We start from the raw sequence: 16,825 nt of genomic DNA on the forward strand, positions 1-16,825 counted from the left end.
TACTGACCTATCTTGAGGAAACTCCCCACAAATTCAAAGTGCTTCTTACCCTCTTCCCCATGCCCCATAATCAAATCGGCTGCGGGGCAAAAGGGGAAGGACTGTAAATCAAGGTTTCAGAGTGTCGTCTTACATTCCAGACCTTCCACCAGTTAAGAGGCAATTCCATTCCTAACATTCTGCCTACTTGGCCTACACCAGAGACTGCACCCCTTGACCAGCTCCTTAATTCTACCTGGATATTTTGGTTCAATAGAAGGTCCATCAGTCAGTCTTTCAACTCCTAAACCTCTAATCCCAACAGTAATCCCAATCATAATCCCAAACTATAGCAAACCCAAAATGGAACTCAGCCCCTTTACTTTCCCTGTGGAAGGTTCTACTGCATTCACTGGTTCTAGACAGGAATACATTGACGGGAAGACCAGGTCACACGCCCAGCTTTTCTAAGGTAAGAAAGTTACCAAGCACCTGTGATTCTGGAGGCAAAGAAGTGGAATCTGGACATTTGCCAGAACATGTCCAAAACCCCACTGAAGGAAAAAGGAGTTTGTCTCAGGTAGAGAAAACCCCGAGGAACATTCAAGCCCAGATGCCTCTGCTGCAAAGAACTAACTGGTCGTGACATGTTTAGTCAAGATAAAGAGTTTTGTAATTCTCCCCTAGGTCATAATATTCTTAGAGACTGGGCAGAATCAGAAAAGGCGGCATCATCTCTAATAAGGAATTTCAGATCTCTCCCCTATGGAGCGATCAACTCAGTGCAAAGAACAGGCCCTAGTGGGAGGGTTGTGGGCTCTGTCATGACAGACACAGCTGAGCCCAACCTAGCTGAGCAGATGAATGGGACAGTTAGGGGTATAAGAAAAAGCCTCTCCAATCATCTCTCCAGTTCCAAGACTGACAAAGTCTTCACACCCACAGCCCTCAGGAGGCATTTATTATCTCTATTTCAGGTGCACCATAAAGGTCCCCATAACCCATGAAGAACAGAAAAAGTCTATCCAGTTCTAGCCTGCTAGAGAACATACAATACCCAGAATACCAGAGAGGGTTCCTGACCCAATTACACAAATCCACATGTTCCCAGTGCTGCCCTAGAACAAATAAAGGTTCCAGACCTGGAATTGGAAGGGCAGGACACAGAGAACCCCTTTCTCCATTTTAAACAAACCAACAAGCAAACAGATAGGAGAAAGAACAATTCTAAAGAAGTTATGGCAATAATAACAAACACTCAAGCTGAAGGAGACAGCGAAGTGCTAATCTCTGCCTGCAGAGCTGTGACCTCACACTGTCTCAGGTCACTTTGATCACACTGTGGAAGAGGGAAGTGGGAAATGCAAAAGAATGGAGGCCCTGGTGCCACCCAGAGGCCTCAATAAATTATATTTACAGATAACAAATGAGATGAGGGCTCCAGCCTCTCCTCTCCCCCAGCTCCTAGCTTGCTCTCTCCTCAGAAATAATTTTGATTGTGGGAAGAGGTTTTGACCAGCAAAACAGAGGCAGATCGAGTCGGGATCTGCCACCCCTGCTCTCCCCAGTAAGAAATTAAGGTGGTGGCAGTGTCTGAGAACGGTGGGGCCTTGCACACCTCCAAGCCCAAATCTGACAGAGAAGCCAGGCATGGGCCAGCAGCTTTCCTGGCTTCCAGGAAGTGACTTGGGTCTGGGCCGTCGCTCAGCTAGGGCCCCCCCATAATGTGGTAGTGCACTTTGGTGTTGGTAGCAGCTCCGTGTTTCTGGCGCAGATGCAGCCGTAGTTGACTCTTGTGCCGGAAATGCAGGCCGCAGGGGTCGCACTGCGGGGGGAGAGGGGGTTGTTGAGATAGCTGGGTCAGGTCCCTCCCCATCCACAACCACCGTTTAGGTGTTTTAGCTGTTAGGGAGAATTGTTAGTTCTCTCCAAGAGACACTCTTCCGTCCTCAGGTTCTCCCAAAACCTCAGGGAGATGCCCAGGAAAAAGGCGACCCCCTCTTCAGCAAAGGTATTTCCATCCCTTAGTTCCTCATCAGGAGCTAGCGTCCAGTCAAGGAACCTAACTTTTCTATACCCGCCCATTGCTACTCGCATCTCTGCCCCTTACTTACATCCCTTTCCGAGGCCCCGCCCCTTGCGCACTGGGACTCTTTCAGGACACCGCCCATCCAGAAAAGCTCTAGAGTCACCAGGTGGGCTCCTCTCCGAGCCCCACCCCTGGTAAACGGGAAGTATGTTTAGAGCTTGGGTCAGGCCAGCTCCTGTACAGTACTTACGTGGTAAGGCTTCTCCCCTGTGTGGATACGAACATGGCTTTTGAGGGTCTGTAGGTGGCGGAAGCGAGTCCCACAGGTGGGGCAAGGATAGGGTTTCTCCCCAGTGTGGATCAGCACGTGCGCGCGCAGATGCGCTACCTGGGAGGGGAGGGAACCTCAGACAAGTCCTCTGAGAAAGATAGAACCCTCCCCAAACGGTCCACTCTGCCCTCTTGCAAATTTGCGTTTGAACCACTTCTGAGACTGGCTTCATACCTGTACGAAGCGGGAGCCACACGTCTCACACTTATAGGGCTTTTCTCCCGAATGGATGCGGCTATGCGTTTTCAGGTTAGCGGGCCGGTTAAAGCGGGCTCCGCAGATGGAGCAGTGGTAGGGCTTTTCCCCTGGAGGCAGGAAGGAGCAGAGGTCAGAGACCCTGCCTAAGACCCCAGTGAGCAGGAAGATCAGGGTTCTCTCCTCCCTGCTCCTCCCCTACCTGTGTGCACCGTGCGGTGACTGGCCAGGTTGCCCTTGTAGCGGAAGGCAGACCGGCAGAGCTGACACTTGTAGGGCTTGTCCTCATCCCCAGGAGCTAAGGGGTCCAGCCCCGATGAGCACCCAGCCACAGCCTCACAGTTTTGGCAGCTGAAAATTTCACTTCCTGGGAAGGGGGGTGGGTAATGACAACAATACCAGGGAATCCTCAAACTACGTAGTAGTAGGTTTTCTTTTTCCCAATTTACTGTTAAGACTTCTGGGGCTCATTTTACTTGCTCATGGTCACATGGTTAGTAAGAAGGGAAGCCAACCTGACCCCATCCTTGTCTGTCTGTCTCCAGAATACTCTGCTAATGTCTTCAATAGTAGTGGTGGTAGGTGGAGGTCCCTAGTAGTAGGTGGAGGGTTCTGTTTCTCTCTCCTCTCTTGTAGCACTCTGAATGACAGCTTACCAGAGAGGCCTGGCTGTGCTCTAGGCTGACCACTCAGCCTTGGATTGGGGTGAGCCAGAAGTTTCCAAACACTGCTGCTCATTGGAAGCTTTAAAAAAACTGATGCCTTCCCAATACGCAAAGGTTGCAGGTTTGATTCCCAGTCAGGGCGCATACAAGACTCAACCAATAAATACATAAACAACTGCAACAACAAACCGATCTCTCTCTCTCTCTCTCTCAAATAAATTTTTTCAAAAATTAAAAAAAATACTGATGCCTGTCTTCCACTTCTAGATGTTTTGATCAATGGGGTATGACCTAGGCAATGGGAGTTTTAAAACCTCCATAGGTGATTCTAATTTGTAGTATGTAATTGGAACTGGCCTTGAGCAGCCACAAAGGAAAAGCCCAGGAGGTAAAAGGAGGTGCTCTTACCTGGTGGTGGGTGAACCCGTCCAGAGGGTGATGATACAGTGACTTCCTGACCCTGGGGTGTGAGATGGGGGGTAGTGACTGAAGCCCCACATTTAAACTGTACAGTCGCAGCAGTTGGAGAAAGCCTAGGCAGAGCAAAAGGTTAGGAGAGATTATGTGGAGGGGAGCTTTTCTGCTAGAGAACTTGCAGCCAAATGCCTACCCTCCAGAATTGAGCCAATACTCACCAATGAGCCATATCCATTTGTGCTGCCAAAGACCCAAAGCACTGAGTAAGCCTGGCCTCTGGCCAGCTTCTTAAGGTGGGCTAGTGTCTCTGGAACCCACCCACTCACTCCCTGCTCCTGACCACCCCCACCCAACAGCTCTCTCTGCCTCCTGGCTGAGACTAGCCACTACAAATTCTTGGGGTTCCAGTTCCTGTACCTGCTCTGGGGACCAGGAATGGGTCCTTCTTCGCTGCCACTGCTGCTGCTGCTGCTGCTGGAAGCCTCGTCTCCACTGGGGAGCCCAGCTTGGGGGCAAAGTTGACCAGAACTCCTCTCCCCCGCCAGGCTCCCTGCTTGGGAGGCCTGAGAGTTTAGCACGATGAACTTGTATTTTTTCCAGTTGCAGGCCTTGGGGTCTGGGCTGCCTGGACTGGGGGGGCCTTGACTGCAGCTGCGAGACTCAGTAGGTGGGTCTGGGTGCCCTTCGGAGCGCCTGGGACTGCCCGGTGGAGGGGCCGTTGGGGGCGTGGGGGGTTCTGCCTCCAGGGGCCGCGGGGAGATGCCCAGAGGTTCATAGCTGGGAAAAGTGGGATGGACATTAGTGCTATTTCCTAATCTTGGCCTCTGCCCTTGACACCTGGGATTCCAATCACCTCACCCATGGAGCACACCAAGCTGGGGCTCCTCACCTGGCCTGAATGAAGCGGTGGCATGCCTGGACCACATGATCCATCTGCAAGTAGGTGGCGGCTGCAAGAACAGCTGGTGCAGTGGCCAGAGAGAGGCGTAGGCGCGAAGTGTACATGAAGTCCAGAAGAGGAGCGAAGCCTCCGGCTTCGGGGCCCCCGGGCAGAGAGAGCACATCCACCCCAACGCCTGCACGGCCTCGGAAAATTGAATAGAAGAAGCCACTGGAGAAAGGGCAGATAGATTATGTTAGGGGCTAGGGAACCAAAGCAGGTAAAGTGCCACTATAGAAAGCCACGCCCCGTGGAGAGCCACGCCTCCTCCCCACTCTCGCCCCGCCCCCAATTTCAGGACGCTCCGCCTCCTGCCTCTGAAAGGCTGGGCTTCGGATTCCCTCCCAAAGAACTTATGGCCCCGCCCCTTTCCTATTTGGTCCCTCTCCTTCCCTCGAACCTGCAGGCGATAAGAACTGCCTTGTGAGCTCGAAGAGGTTGCCCGCCAACCAGAAGCGTGACGTCAGTGAGGATCCCGCGCAGGCGCAACTCGTTGAGGTTGCCGAGCACGTCGGAGGAGTGGCGAGTGAACTCGCGGACATAGCCCAGCGCTCGCTCCGGAGCGGCGGTGGAACCCATGGCGACGCAGGCCTGCGGGAGCCAAGGGATCCAGGCAGTCCTAAGACGCCTTCCGTTCCGCAATTCGCCTCTTCCTCCTGAGGTGCACCTGGAGCCAACCCCCCGGCCCCAGCTCACGCAGCCTCACTTAATTCATCTTATTCTTTCTGCCCTCGACCGCACCATTGCTCGCTTTCCTCCTGTAGATTTGAAGGCTCCCATACCGCGGTGTGGATGGCGAGGTGGAAACTCCGACCCACAGCGCCCTTAGTTCGACTCCAAGTGCCCTTCAAGCACCCCCCACCCCACTCCCCTCTGCTTCACCGCGCTCCTGAGTCTCAGGTGCCCGACCCTGCCTGGAGACCCTTCTGAAGTTCCCTCCCCTTAACCACGAATTCTACCACCTACTATAAAGTCCCGAAACCCTAGCTTAGCCCAATTGTGGGGCCTCGGTCTTCCTACCATGAACAAACCCCAACCCTCTTCGGGGACCCAGGAGTCTGGCTCCCTCAGCCTCCCGTTCTTACCCCCGTCCTGCAGGGGCTGCGGCTTCTCTCCTCAAGGGGGTGGGGCCTCTCTCCCCTTTTGGCCTCGGCTCCTTTATCTGGCCGGGATGTCGGGGGCGGGGGTGGAGGTGGGGTGAACGCCTGGGTCTGTATCCTTCCTTCCTCCGTTGCTCTCCAGATGGCGAGCCCGGGGCGGGGTCTTGGCTCTAGGGCGGGACCTCAGAAACGCTGGGTGGTCGTAACCTAAGGAGTCTTGGGTCACCGAAAGTGGAATCATCGAGGATGGGACATTCGAAGTGGGGAGAACGTTGGGGATATCCAGAGTAGAAATGTGGATGACTGGGTCGTTGTGGGGGGTGTGTGGCTGGGACAGCGAACATCGGTGTGTTAGCCGTTGAAAAGGGGTGCAAGGAGTCTGTTACAGGACAAAAATACAGCAAAACTCCCTTTCCAGTGTACGGAATTACGGGACAAAAAGGAGAGCCCAACGAGGCACCAGGTTTGGGGAGGCAAGAGTGGGCTCCTGTGGAGTCCCAGACAACAGGAGGGGTGGTGTGAATGACAGATTCCTCTAGCGGGGCCTACCCAAAGGGGACTCTGACCGGGCGGGGTAGGGAAAGGGCGGATATGATTTCTAGTTCGTTTCCTTCCATTGTCCTGCGACCGGACGGCTCCTCCAGCTGCTTCCCCTCGAGGAGGTGGGGAAAGTCCCGGGTGGGATCCGAGAGACGCTCAGGAGACCTAGGCGTCCGGACTCTCGCTCTCGACTCCCTTCAGAATCCTTTTAGGGACCCAGAGAGAGAGAGACTCCCGCCCAAAGCCCGCTCGCGCTCCCCCAATCCCAGCCCACTAGGACCTCGGGCACCCGCTGGCCGGCTATGCTAGAAGGCTGGCGGGACGCCGGGGTCCAGCGCGGCAAGCCGGCGAAACTCGACAATGTTTGGCTTCTTCCACGAGGGGGCGCACGAGCACTAGCTTCTCCGCGCCGGGTCGCTTCCACCCAGCTGAAGGGGTCCGCTCTGACAGGGGCTCAGGATCAATTCGGTCTGGACGGCGGAAACCTTCGTCCTGGTCCTCTTTGCGCTGGTTTATTTTGTCCCTCTGTCCCTAGGAGGGAACTAGGGTTGGACAGAGGGAGGGAGAGTTAGGCGGCAGAAGTGACTTTCCTCCGAGGCTGGGGTTCCTACATGGGGTGAGAAATCCGACGGCTTTGGGAGCAAGGGAAATGGGTGGGACAAGGCGTGGGGGCTGAACCCTGGGAGCACAGGGTTTTCCTGTCTAATTAGTCTAGAAACTATTATCTGTCTTTAGAGGTGAATTTTAGGAGAATATTAATATGAAAGTTGGGTGGGGAGAACAAAGAAAAGGGAAAACAGGGAGGTTCTCAGGTTTAAAGAAGGGAGAGAAGGCGGGAAGGGCCTGATGACCCTAATTTTAAGTCCCTGATCTGGGAGATAGGCTCAGGTCAAAACTGGGGGCGGGGAACAAGGTACATTTGGAGAAGGGAGGCCAGAGCTGAATCCAGCTGCAAAGCAGGACTTGGATTTGGGTTTAGGAGTCTTCCATTGCCCAGGAATGACTGACCATTTCCTGTGGTGTTGCATATCCAGGCCTGGGGCTCTCCCCTTCGGATTTGAGGGTGTCTTTATTTGGATGCACATAAGAACTGCTGAGAAACTGGGGATTCGGGACCACTAAGGATTCGGGCCGTTGGTGGCTTTTGATGTGAGGGTTACTTTGATTTCTGCCCAGTGTGGAGCTTCCTTTGGTATCAGGATGGAGTTGATTTTGTGTTATCTGGTCAATTGTGGGGTGCATGTTTATTATGGGGTATTGAGTTAGTTTGATTATTCTGGGCACTGGGTGGAGGGATGCATTCAGGCTGGAGGGCAAGTGGTAAGTTTGAGTCATGGAGGTGATTTTGAGGCTATGTTAGTTTTGGGGACTCTGACACTCACAATTTGGAGGTTGTCATGTTGAAGTATTAGAAGAACCTGCTAGGTGTTCTTGGGGAAGTGGATGAAGGTTTTGTTTTGAGGGTTTCATAGTCATTAGTGTATATGGACAATAATTTCAAGTACAGTAGTCATGCTGATTAGGGGGATGCATTAAGTTTTGGGGTGCTATATAAGTTTCAAGGCTCAAATAAGATTAGAGGGGACATGAAATCCAATTTAGAGTCTTTTATTAGCTTGCAGTGGAACATAATAGGAACCTGGGAGTGTGTTTGAAGGCCTTCTATGATTGTGGGTCCATGAGGGTGAGCAAAGCTTTACATTTGAATGTTGTGGAAACTTATTTTGAGGCGGGGAGACTCCTGTGTATGCATACATAGCCGAGAAGCTTTTTCCAGGGGTAGACACAAGACCAGGGCCCAGGGTAGGAAATTAAAGTTTTGGGGTGTCCTTATTTTGGGGTGTTTTGCAATGATTTTGGTGAAGCTGAGGGATGGATCATAAGGTGAGATTGATTTGGGGGTTCACTTAATTTGGAGCATGATGCTGGTTTGGGATGTCCTTTATGTATAGCTTCCCTATCACCCCAGATTCTAGAAATCTCTTTCTTTAGAGAACCCCCAATATGCCCAGGATTGGACAGGAGAAATTTGGAAAGGGAGTGTATTTCCTCTTATTTCTATGTGGCCTAAATAGATCTGAGGGAGAAAATGTGGTTTCAGACTCCAAACCCCAATTTCTTAAGGGAGGACACCTCAGTTTATGAGAAAGTAGAGGAAAATGGGGTGTCTGGTGGTAAAGTGGACACCCCTGACTAGGTCAGTGCTGTTGGAACTGTGGCAAGGCGAGGTGGTGGGGGGGGTACAAGGAGGTGATTCTTGTACCCTGGTTTTCTAGGATAAGAGCCCCAAACAGAAAGCAGACAGGACGGGCAGTGTGGGTGAAATGGGGGGAGGGGTTCCTCACGGCAGCAGGGGCTAGGGGGTCAGCCAGGCCAGCTCTGCACGCCTGGGTCCCTGTTCTGTTCGGCTCTCCTCCCCTCTTTCCCTCCCACCGCCCACCCCCACAACCCAAGGGAAAAAAACTGCCTGTGCAACAGCAATGGCAGATTCCAATCCTCCAGGCTTTCCTGAACTACCACGGAGACCAGCCAGGGGGGAGGGGAAGGGAGGATCGGGCTTTTCTGCTTCCCTAAGACTGGGGCTATGAGCTTGACCTCCTGGCCCCTAGCCCTTCGAGGAGTGATCCCCGGTCTGGAAGCCAGGTGTCCTGGACCCTAGCCCCCGAGCGGGGGGGCCTGGAGAGACGAGGAGGAGGGAGGAGGGAGTGACTTCCAAAATTGGCATCGGGACAGAGCAGGGCTGGCGGGAGGCAGGCGAAAGACGGAATTTTCCTGAAAAAACGGGGGTATCTGAGGACCCCAAATTTGGAGATCTAGTCCAGGACTGTCCTGCCAACATCCTAGATTTTTTGGTGATTTTTTGGGGCCCCCAGTACCCCTCTAGATGGGGTGAGGAATGTAGTGTTGGGGGAATCTGACTGGGGCATTGCAGCTGCCTCTCCCGCCGAGTTGGACACGGATGGGCTGGGACGGGTTTGGGGGGGTGTCCCCAATTCTGACTGGGAGTGAAGGAACCCCCTTCTGAGCTCTCTTGTGGGGGTCCCCCCTCCCTAGGGCACTCCTCACTCCCTGAGCCAGCCGAGAGGAAGGAGGCCAGCGATGCGACTGGGGCGGCTCCTTTCTCCTGCACCCCAAATGTGAGGGATGCACCCCAAATTTTGCTCCCTTCAAAATAGGGGACCAGGATCTCAGGGGAGAGTAGCTGAGGTAAGTGGGGAGGAAAGTGTCCCCTGTTTTCAGGAGAGACGTGGCGGTTGGGGGGGAGGTTTGGAGGTGCGTGCTGGGGTGGGGTTGGCTTTGTCAATCTTGGAACTGGGGGGACAATTGGAGAGGCTTTCTCTCATGGCCCTAAACTTCAGTCCCCCAGATGAAAACCAAAGGCTGAGACCAGAGAGCCCCCCAACATCCCCAGCCGTTAGTAAAGTGCTTGATTTCTGTTTCACCCCCACAAAGGCTCTGCCGAGGATGGGAGCTGGGGGCAGCTGTTCAGTTTGGGGGCTGTGGAGGTGGAATGAGGAGCAGGAGGCCTTGGCAGGATTTGATGTAGGAGAGACAGGGGTGTCAAGGGACGGGATCTGGCATCCCACGGCCTAAAAAGACTGCTTACACCTACCATCTTACATCTTTTTGATTGCTAAGAGTTTTGGGGGGTGTGTCTGAAGGGAGGATGGTAAAGAAGGGGATGGGAGGTGGGAAGATAACTTTTGGATTTTAGAGGATATTATTTTGATTTGCGGAAGGGACTTTGGCCCTTGGATTTTGATTTCTGGGGGTGTTTTGTAAAAACCAAGTCCTGGGCAGGAGAAAGAGGCTGAGGGAAGGCCTAGGGTGGGGGAGGGGAGAGGCATGTTTGTCTCAGCTTAAACGTGGCTTTTTGGGGTGGGCCCACCTTCCTGGGCCTGGTGGATGGGCTGATGGGGGTTGTTGCGCTGGGTGGGACTTGGGTCCTGGGGGGCCATGGAGAGTGGAACAGAGCTGGGGTTGAATACCTGGCCCCCAGGTCCAGATGGCCCTCTTCCTGGGCCCTGCTGCTCCCCTTTCCCCTGGGCCTCCATTTCCTGCCCTTAGCCTCCATCTTGTGGCAAGCCCAGGGCAACTTCCGGCCCCCCTCTCCCAACCATGTTCCGGCCCCACCACCTCTGGATTGCCAACTTCCAACCCTGCTGTCCTTGGCCTCCTGTCTCTCCTTGCTTTCTCATGGGTTCTGACCCAGAGACGGGAGGAACGGACACAGGAAGCCTTGGGTCCCTGCCCTTGCTGACTCGGAGAGGCAGTCTCTTGGCCCCCCATAGTCATTCCCTATTTCCTCCTCTTCTGACCCCACCCTAGGGATCCCCTGAGCAGTTTCCACAGAGGGAAGATGGTCCCAGTCTTATACTGCAGACTCACCCCTCTGGCCTCTCTCCCTCCATTTGCCTGCTCAGCTCCTAGCCCTGGTTCTTGTTTCCCCCAACCATTCTTGGGGCCATGTTGCCTTCTGTGCCTTCTCTATCTCCCTGCTCTTGGTGGTGGGGGTCTTCCCAGCACTGTCTCATGCTCCCTTCCTCTCAACCCACCCCAGTCCTGCTCCCGCCCCAGCAGCACACTGTGGTTTGTACGGCACTGTGGCCACGTCCAAACCACACTGTGGTGTTAGAGCGAGGGTGGGGGAGGCACCGCTGAGGCTTGGCCCCGGAGGCCACCCTGGAGAAGCGACACAAAAGACATCTGGGGCCTTCTTTCGAGGTTGGGGGTGGGGGCTGGGGGAAGGGAGGTATGAAAGCACTGGAAACGGCCCCTCTAAAATCCCCAGGTCAGTCACCCAAATACCGACTGCTAGAGACCCTGGAAGTAAGTTCTGCCTCCAGAGAGCAAAGTGGTGTCTTTGTTCCCCGCACCCAGCTCCCCTGGCTCTAGCAGCACAGAAATATTGGCACTGGGAAGAGTGTCTGCCAATATTGGCTGAGCTGCTCCAGGCAGGGTGGTGAGAGCTGCCGAGGAGGGTGGGCCCCCGGGGGCTAAGGAAGAGAGCGAATGGTCCCTTGTACTCCAATAATGTCAAGTGACAGCCCCGAGCTGAGAGGCAAATCTTTATTGTTTTCTGTATAAAAAAGTCCATCAGGTGCAAATCAAAGGGTTGGGGGCAGATGCTTATACAGGAACGACACGGGGACAGTCCCAGCAATCTTTTGACCCTTTCTCACGTAGGCCTTGCTCAGAGTCCTCGGTGACCAGCTCCAGGGTGAACACTGAGAAGGGTCAGAGGCAGAAGGCTCAGCGAGACAGCAGAGGAGGATCAGCAGAGGTCATGAGAAGGCCAGAATCCAGGGTCAGGCTGTCTGGAACAGGAAGTAAAATGGGCCGAGATGGAGAGAGCCCCAAGTACGCTTCCAAGACAATTCCTGCCTCCCCAAAGCCCCCAGCTCTTTACTGCTCCGACCACCTGCACTGTGTATGAGAACCTTCTCTTCCAAAGCCCCTGTACAAGGGAGGGAACTCCTGCTAAGACCCTCCCCTACCATCCAAGTGACACTTCCTCCCCAACCCCTTCAGCTGGTATGGGAGGAGAAGGACTCCTACCCTGGTCGAAGTTGAGTTTCTTGGAAGGAGGAGTTTCTCCTAGCCCTTCAATATCCACCAGGTCACTGTTGGCGTCGGAGTCGTTCAGAGCACTGAGGGTCACATCTGGGAGGGGGGCATAAGCTAGGTTCTAGGTTCCCTGACTGTGGCCCTGTCTTCCCAAAGCTTCAAGCTCTTCCTCCCTCCCCCACGCCAGCCACTTTCTGGGAACCTTCACTGGGAGAGGAAGAAAGATTTGTCCTTTTTTTACCCAAGCCCACTTCTCTCGCTGAACCTCAGGTGGGACTTTAACCCCTAGGCAGCCAACTCCCAGCCCTCACCAGCTTTCTGCTTCTTTATGGGGGGACCCCCGGCCTCAGGGACACTGGAGCTGCTTAATGGAGGGGCAGCTGGAGGAGGCGACAAGACACCAGATGCCACCTTCTTGGGCCCTTTCTTGGGTGACTCAGCTGGAAGGGGGACACCAGAGTCTTCATATACTTTGCGCTTCACAGTGGCCTTTATCTGAGCCCTGAAGAGAACAGAGAGCAGGTTAGGGAGTCATCATCAGAGACACTGAGGGAAGAAGGGAGGGGAGGGGCGGGGTAGGGATACTGGGCCACTCTGAAGGGATACTGGGGAGGCCCTTCAGAACCTGGATAAGAATCCAAGTTAGGGTCCCAACCCTTTGGTAGGGTCTCATTTTCCTGAAGCTTTTCACTCACTTAGGGCAGATGGAGTGTAAAGAGTGAATTCCCTGAATCGAGTAGTGGGAAGGGCCCATCTCTGAATTCTCTTCTGGGAGAGAAGTATGGATATGAAAGGCTAACGGGTAAGCCTTGGTGACCTAAAGGTAGATTCTGATCTACTAGCTCAGAAGCACAGTATCCCTGGAAACACAGCAGCAGAGTCTCAGATCTGTGTAAGTGACCAGGCAACTGCCATTACCAAATTAAATTACTGGGTATCTCAGGCAATCTAAAATCAAAATCTTGGAAGGGCCTGACTACCATAGTATTTTAGACTTCTGACCAATTATGACAATTTTTATCTTTCAGTCCTCAAGGGGATACTAACAAAACTAGCAACAAAGTAGCAAGGATGTTGAGTTGGGAGTTCTGAAGAAGATGGAACAATGTGTATGGAGGAAGAAAGCTGCCCACCCCCCTTACTCTACCAGCCACCCCTCCCTCACACTGTCCGTTCCTTGATGACACAGCTGATGTGATTAAGATCGTCCCCAAACCGCTTCACAGCAGCCCTCAGCATCTCTATCTCCGTCTCCGTCCACTTGGCACTGTCGGAAGGGGAGAGGGGAATAGCGAAAGTGGGAGGAGGAGGGGTGTGGAGCCAGCCCCCAGGCAATGCATTCCACAGCAACCAGCCTCCTCCCCCTAATCCCTGAGGCCCCTCCCATGGATTCAAAATGAGGTCCTCCTTAAAAACAAACAAACAAACACTTAAGACAACCAGGACCCCCAACCACATGATACTGCAAAAACCGCCACCTTGTAAGAAAGCCTCCTCCCCAACATCGTGAAACAGCTCCCGTAAACTGTCCACTGAAACCAATTCAACACGGCGAGTGGCGGGGCGGGGGCGAGGGCGTCTAACAAACAGAACACCTGAGCACAGTCTGCAGCAATCTGAGGGAATTCCACAGGATTTGGGGTGGGTGGGTAGTGGTGGTGGTTTATGGTCTGCAGGTTCAGGTTGTGAGTCTCAGTCTGTGGATTTAGCTGTCATTCATTTAACAATCATTTATTAACATCCACTCTGCGCAGTGCCAGGCACAAAGGCAAACCAAAACTAACATCTGTCCTTGTCCTAGAGAATGTCCGTGTCAGTGATCCAGTCCAAGTGTCCGCACTCTGCGTCCACGTCCCAGCCCTGGCTCACGTACCCCGCGGGGGAAGAGTCGGCCACGGGATGCAGCTGCATCGTCAGCTCCCCAAGCTTCGTGAATGCGGCTCCCGCCGCGGAGAAGATCTCTCCGACCTGGGGGCGGGGCAGCATTACGGGGGGCCGGAGCACACCCCCGCGCCTTCCCGCCTGGAGCCCCTAGCCCCACCCCATGCTCGATTCCCGCCCGCCTCCCGCCCCCCACTCTCCACCCCAGGCGGAAGAGCCGGGAGCCAACGGGGTGGGGGTGGGAACGCCCTCCCGTGGCCGCTAGGGAGCGCTGTCCGCAAGGCAAGTCGAACCTTTGTGGACGCTGACGTCATGGCCCCGTGCGCCTCCGGCACGGAGACGCTGCCGCTGCCGCCGCCGCCGCCACCACCGAGCCGGGGCCTGAGAGCCAGCGGATCTAACCGCTCGGACACGCGCAGGAAGTCCCGCCCCTCTCCGCAGCTGATTGGCTCAGACTGGGCTGCTCAGTGCTTCATCAGCTGCAGCTACTCACACCGCCTCAGCGCACCGGGGAAATGGGGCGAGACCCCGCCTCACTTCCGGTCCGGTTTCACTCCACTTCCGTGGAGTTAGAGCTTCCCTACTTGGAGGCGGATATCCACCCCCAGTGCCCGCCTCTCCCAACCCAAGCACAGACACAAGGCTTAGGAGAGCATTTTCTTTTTATTGTGGTACGGGAAGAGGCGAGGGAGCCGGAAGGACAGGTGACAGCCCAGCCGCCCGCCAGTGGGGCCGGGCCCCAGAATGGGGTCAAGAGCGGGTAGGGAACCTTAAATAGGAGAGAGGGCTGAAGAGCGTAAATACGACCGAGCTCTATCGCACCATATATTCCTTGCGCTTATTGAGCCGCACTTGGCAGAAAGAGAAGCCCCCGAGGAGTAGGTAAAGGCCCGCAGCGATGAAACAGTTGTAGCTGACTTGCTCATATAGGTAGTATATGTCCTGGGGGCCATTCCTAGGAGTGGGGATTAAGCAGAGAAGTGTCAGAAACATTAATAGCTGCCAACATTTACTGAGTACTTATGTGCTAGGTACAGTTCTAGGTGCTTTTACGTGTATTATCTTGTTCAATCTTCTCCACCCTTTGAGGCGAGTTCCATTACAGCATCCACTTTGCAGAGGATGGAGGCACAGAAAAGTCAAGTAAAATACTTAAGCCACCTAAAGTGGTGGGTTTAGGGTGGCTGCTGAGGTTTGACTCCCAAGACCAATATGAACTGTATACTGAAGAGAGCATTCTCCGCACCCAGTTCCTTAGCCACTGGGCCCCAAGCATGCGGCCTCCTGCAATTCCCTGCCCATAATTCTGACCACAGGCTCAGCCACCTCCCACCTACTCCCAGCCTCACCTCTCCCACCTAACTTACTCAAAATCTTTCTCCGTGAAGGGAACATCCTCAATTAGCACGGCGGAATGGACGTTGAAAAAGATTCCGAGCATTATCTAAAAACAGGGAATGGGTAGGTTTGACCTCAGGCACCTGCCTTGGTCACTCCCTAAACTCCTTCCACTTCTAATGTTGCCACAACATCTGGGTTTGAGAATTAACAGAAAGCTCTGGGATTACAGGTGGCTGTGGCTGAATTTCTACTCAGTCACCCGGAACAGGGCATGAGGTTGTGACAAAGAGACGACTTGACTGGGCAGGAATAGTGTGTAACCCAGGAACCCAGATAATTCTCCTCTCCAGAGGCGTCATTATCACGGGACAGGGCAGAGGGATCAGGGGGAATCGGCACTTAGTTTCTTCCTGGAATGGGGCGGGTGGAGTCCTGGGGAAACGAGGCTCCAGCGACCCACTTCGGGAACAAGCGCTCCCTTTGCTCCACGCCCCTCCATTCAATTTAAGCATCTCTCAAGAACCCAGCTCTTCTTCCTCTTACCTTGAGGGGGTCTCCAAATTTACCAGCCCGGGATCCCAGTCCAAGCTCCAGCTCCCTCCCCCACTACCCGCCCCACTCCAGTTCCCCATTTCTCAACCTCAGTTCTGTCTCGTTCTCCAGCGGCTAACCAACGATCCCCTCCAGCCTGCCTGCTGCTTTCTAAGGCCTGGAGTCTCCTAGCTTTCCGGCCCTCCAACACCAGGGCCCCTCAGACCCTCTGCAGTTCTCGCCGGCCATTCCCCTCACCAACATGATCACTCCCCAGGCGCTGAGGACGATGCCGCAGGCGGCCAGCTTGGGCCCACAGCACAGAAGCGACGCCATGAATAAAGGATTCGGGGACTGCCCAGATATGGGCCAAGTAGAAAGGCGGCGAAAGGAATCCCCGATGTGCCCGAGGAGTAAAACACTGCAGGATTCAGGGCCTGGCGCTGCTGTGGACAGAAGGCCCTGACGTCAGCAGAGGGGCGTGGCCTAGGACCAAGCCGTCATGCGGGTTGGGGGGTGCGCCAAACGGAGAACGCTGCACGAATTTCGTTCCTTCCCAGACTTTGGCGGTAAAAGACGTTTTCTGAAATAAAAGTAGTTTCTTCAGAGTCTCTTATTGATCCAAAAAGCTGGGGCGCGAATATTGCAGTACTAAGGGCCTAAGGATTCTTGGGTCCTCCCTCTCCAGGTTGGAATGGAAAGAGCCAGGATATCACATGATCAATTTTGGCAAGTCACGTGATAAGGAACCCCGGTAGCAGGTGTTTAAGGGAAAAGTGTAGGTTGCAGAGCTCCTGGTAACCTTGGCGTTGGGCTTTTCGTAGCAGAGGGTTGGAACTGATTTTCCCCTCACATACTGTAGTTTCGAGTAGTATTCTGTGATGAGGAAACGGTAAGTGAGACAAATTAACGCCGAGAGAGAACGCCTATATTTCTTCTCATCCCTACGTTTAAAAATAGATATTCTGACACTGAAAGGAAATAGGAGATCCTGAGGTCAGGCGTGCTGCTGTGGCTAGAACGCTTTAAAATTGCAAAGGGTTCTTGGCATTGGAAGTACTTATGTAACATTTTGTTACCAAACATGGAATACTAAGTGCCTTTGGATGCTAATTCCAGGAAAAAATATGGGCGTTGGGAAAAGCCTAAGAAAAGTAGACTCTAAGATGTGAAGGTGAGTGGTCTGCTAAATGTACTGGAGGAAGAAATATTACGCAAAAATGTCACTTTGCTTCCCTATTGTAAACTAAGGAAATGAGATAAGGTACAAGATTTTTTTTTTCAATTTCTTTCTTTCTTTTCTTTCTT

General features: G+C 53.8%; 3 protein-coding genes across 8 annotated transcripts; all 3 read right to left on the reverse strand.

Annotated features, from left to right (window-relative positions):
• Positions 1-1,295: 1,295 nt before the first annotated feature.
• BCL6B (BCL6B transcription repressor) lies at positions 1,296-5,690 on the reverse strand. Of its 2 annotated transcripts, XM_024565255.3 has the most exons (9): positions 5,642-5,690; positions 4,957-5,147; positions 4,506-4,727; positions 4,034-4,393; positions 3,608-3,732; positions 2,737-2,901; positions 2,514-2,644; positions 2,259-2,396; positions 1,296-1,804 (listed from the first exon to the last, which is right to left on the reverse strand). In XM_024565255.3, the coding sequence occupies exons 2-9, from the start codon at positions 5,133-5,135 to the stop codon at positions 1,688-1,690; spliced, it is 1,437 nt and encodes a 478-aa protein (XP_024421023.1). In that variant the 5' UTR covers positions 5,136-5,147; positions 5,642-5,690; the 3' UTR covers positions 1,296-1,687. The 2 variants fall into 2 exon arrangements, with proteins under 2 accessions (XP_024421023.1, XP_053766979.1); XM_053911004.1 differs by lacking the exon at positions 2,737-2,901 and having other exon boundaries at positions 5,642-5,683.
• Positions 5,691-11,252: 5,562 nt separating this feature from the next.
• Positions 11,253-14,155, reverse strand: BACC1 (BPTF associated chromatin complex component 1). 5 transcript variants are annotated; one of them, XM_024564874.4, is made up of 6 exons: positions 13,939-14,146; positions 13,638-13,732; positions 12,930-13,031; positions 12,076-12,266; positions 11,756-11,860; positions 11,253-11,514 (listed from the first exon to the last, which is right to left on the reverse strand). In XM_024564874.4, the coding sequence occupies exons 1-6, from the start codon at positions 13,957-13,959 to the stop codon at positions 11,450-11,452; spliced, it is 579 nt and encodes a 192-aa protein (XP_024420642.2). In that variant the 5' UTR covers positions 13,960-14,146; the 3' UTR covers positions 11,253-11,449. The 5 variants fall into 5 exon arrangements, with proteins under 5 accessions (XP_024420642.2, XP_053767794.1, XP_053767795.1 ...); XM_053911819.2 differs by having other exon boundaries at positions 11,253-11,510; positions 13,939-14,143; XM_053911820.2 differs by lacking the exon at positions 12,930-13,031 and having other exon boundaries at positions 13,939-14,155.
• Positions 14,156-14,289: 134 nt separating this feature from the next.
• Positions 14,290-15,984, reverse strand: RNASEK (ribonuclease K). The gene is made up of 3 exons (XM_024564860.4): positions 15,776-15,984; positions 15,013-15,089; positions 14,290-14,600 (listed from the first exon to the last, which is right to left on the reverse strand). Exons 1-3 carry the CDS (start codon positions 15,851-15,853, stop codon positions 14,459-14,461), a joined length of 297 nt encoding a protein of 98 aa, XP_024420628.1. The 5' UTR covers positions 15,854-15,984; the 3' UTR covers positions 14,290-14,458.
• Between the last annotated feature and the right edge of the window lie 841 nt (positions 15,985-16,825).

Source organism: Desmodus rotundus, chromosome 9 (assembly GCF_022682495.2).
Source record: "Desmodus rotundus isolate HL8 chromosome 9, HLdesRot8A.1, whole genome shotgun sequence".
In the NCBI taxonomy this organism is placed as follows: Eukaryota; Metazoa; Chordata; class Mammalia; order Chiroptera; family Phyllostomidae; genus Desmodus; species Desmodus rotundus.

Coding starts and splice junctions, on each gene's coding strand:
- BCL6B (XM_024565255.3), bottom strand. CDS start 5,135: ATGGGTTCCACCGCCGCTCCGGAGCGAGCGCTGGGCTATGTCCGCGAG. Junction 3,733..4,033: donor ATTCCTGGTCCCCAGAGCAG/GTACAGGAACTG, acceptor TGCTCTGCCTAG/GCTTTCTCCAACTGCTGCGA. Junction 1,805..2,258: donor CAGGGGAGAAGCCTTACCAC/GTAAGTACTGTA, acceptor CTCCCCCCGCAG/TGCGACCCCTGCGGCCTGCA.
- BACC1 (XM_024564874.4), bottom strand. CDS start 13,959: ATGACGTCAGCGTCCACAAAG. Junction 13,733..13,938: donor TGACGTCAGCGTCCACAAAG/GTTCGACTTGCC, acceptor CCCCGCCCCCAG/GTCGGAGAGATCTTCTCCGC. Junction 12,267..12,929: donor GTCATCAAGGAACGGACAGT/GTGAGGGAGGGG, acceptor TGTTCTCTTCAG/GGCTCAGATAAAGGCCACTG.
- RNASEK (XM_024564860.4), bottom strand. CDS start 15,853: ATGGCGTCGCTTCTGTGCTGTGGGCCCAAGCTGGCCGCCTGCGGCATC. Junction 15,090..15,775: donor CCTGGGGAGTGATCATGTTG/GTGAGGGGAATG, acceptor CCCTGTTTTTAG/ATAATGCTCGGAATCTTTTT. Junction 14,601..15,012: donor TTCACGGAGAAAGATTTTGA/GTAAGTTAGGTG, acceptor CCCCACTCCTAG/GAATGGCCCCCAGGACATAT.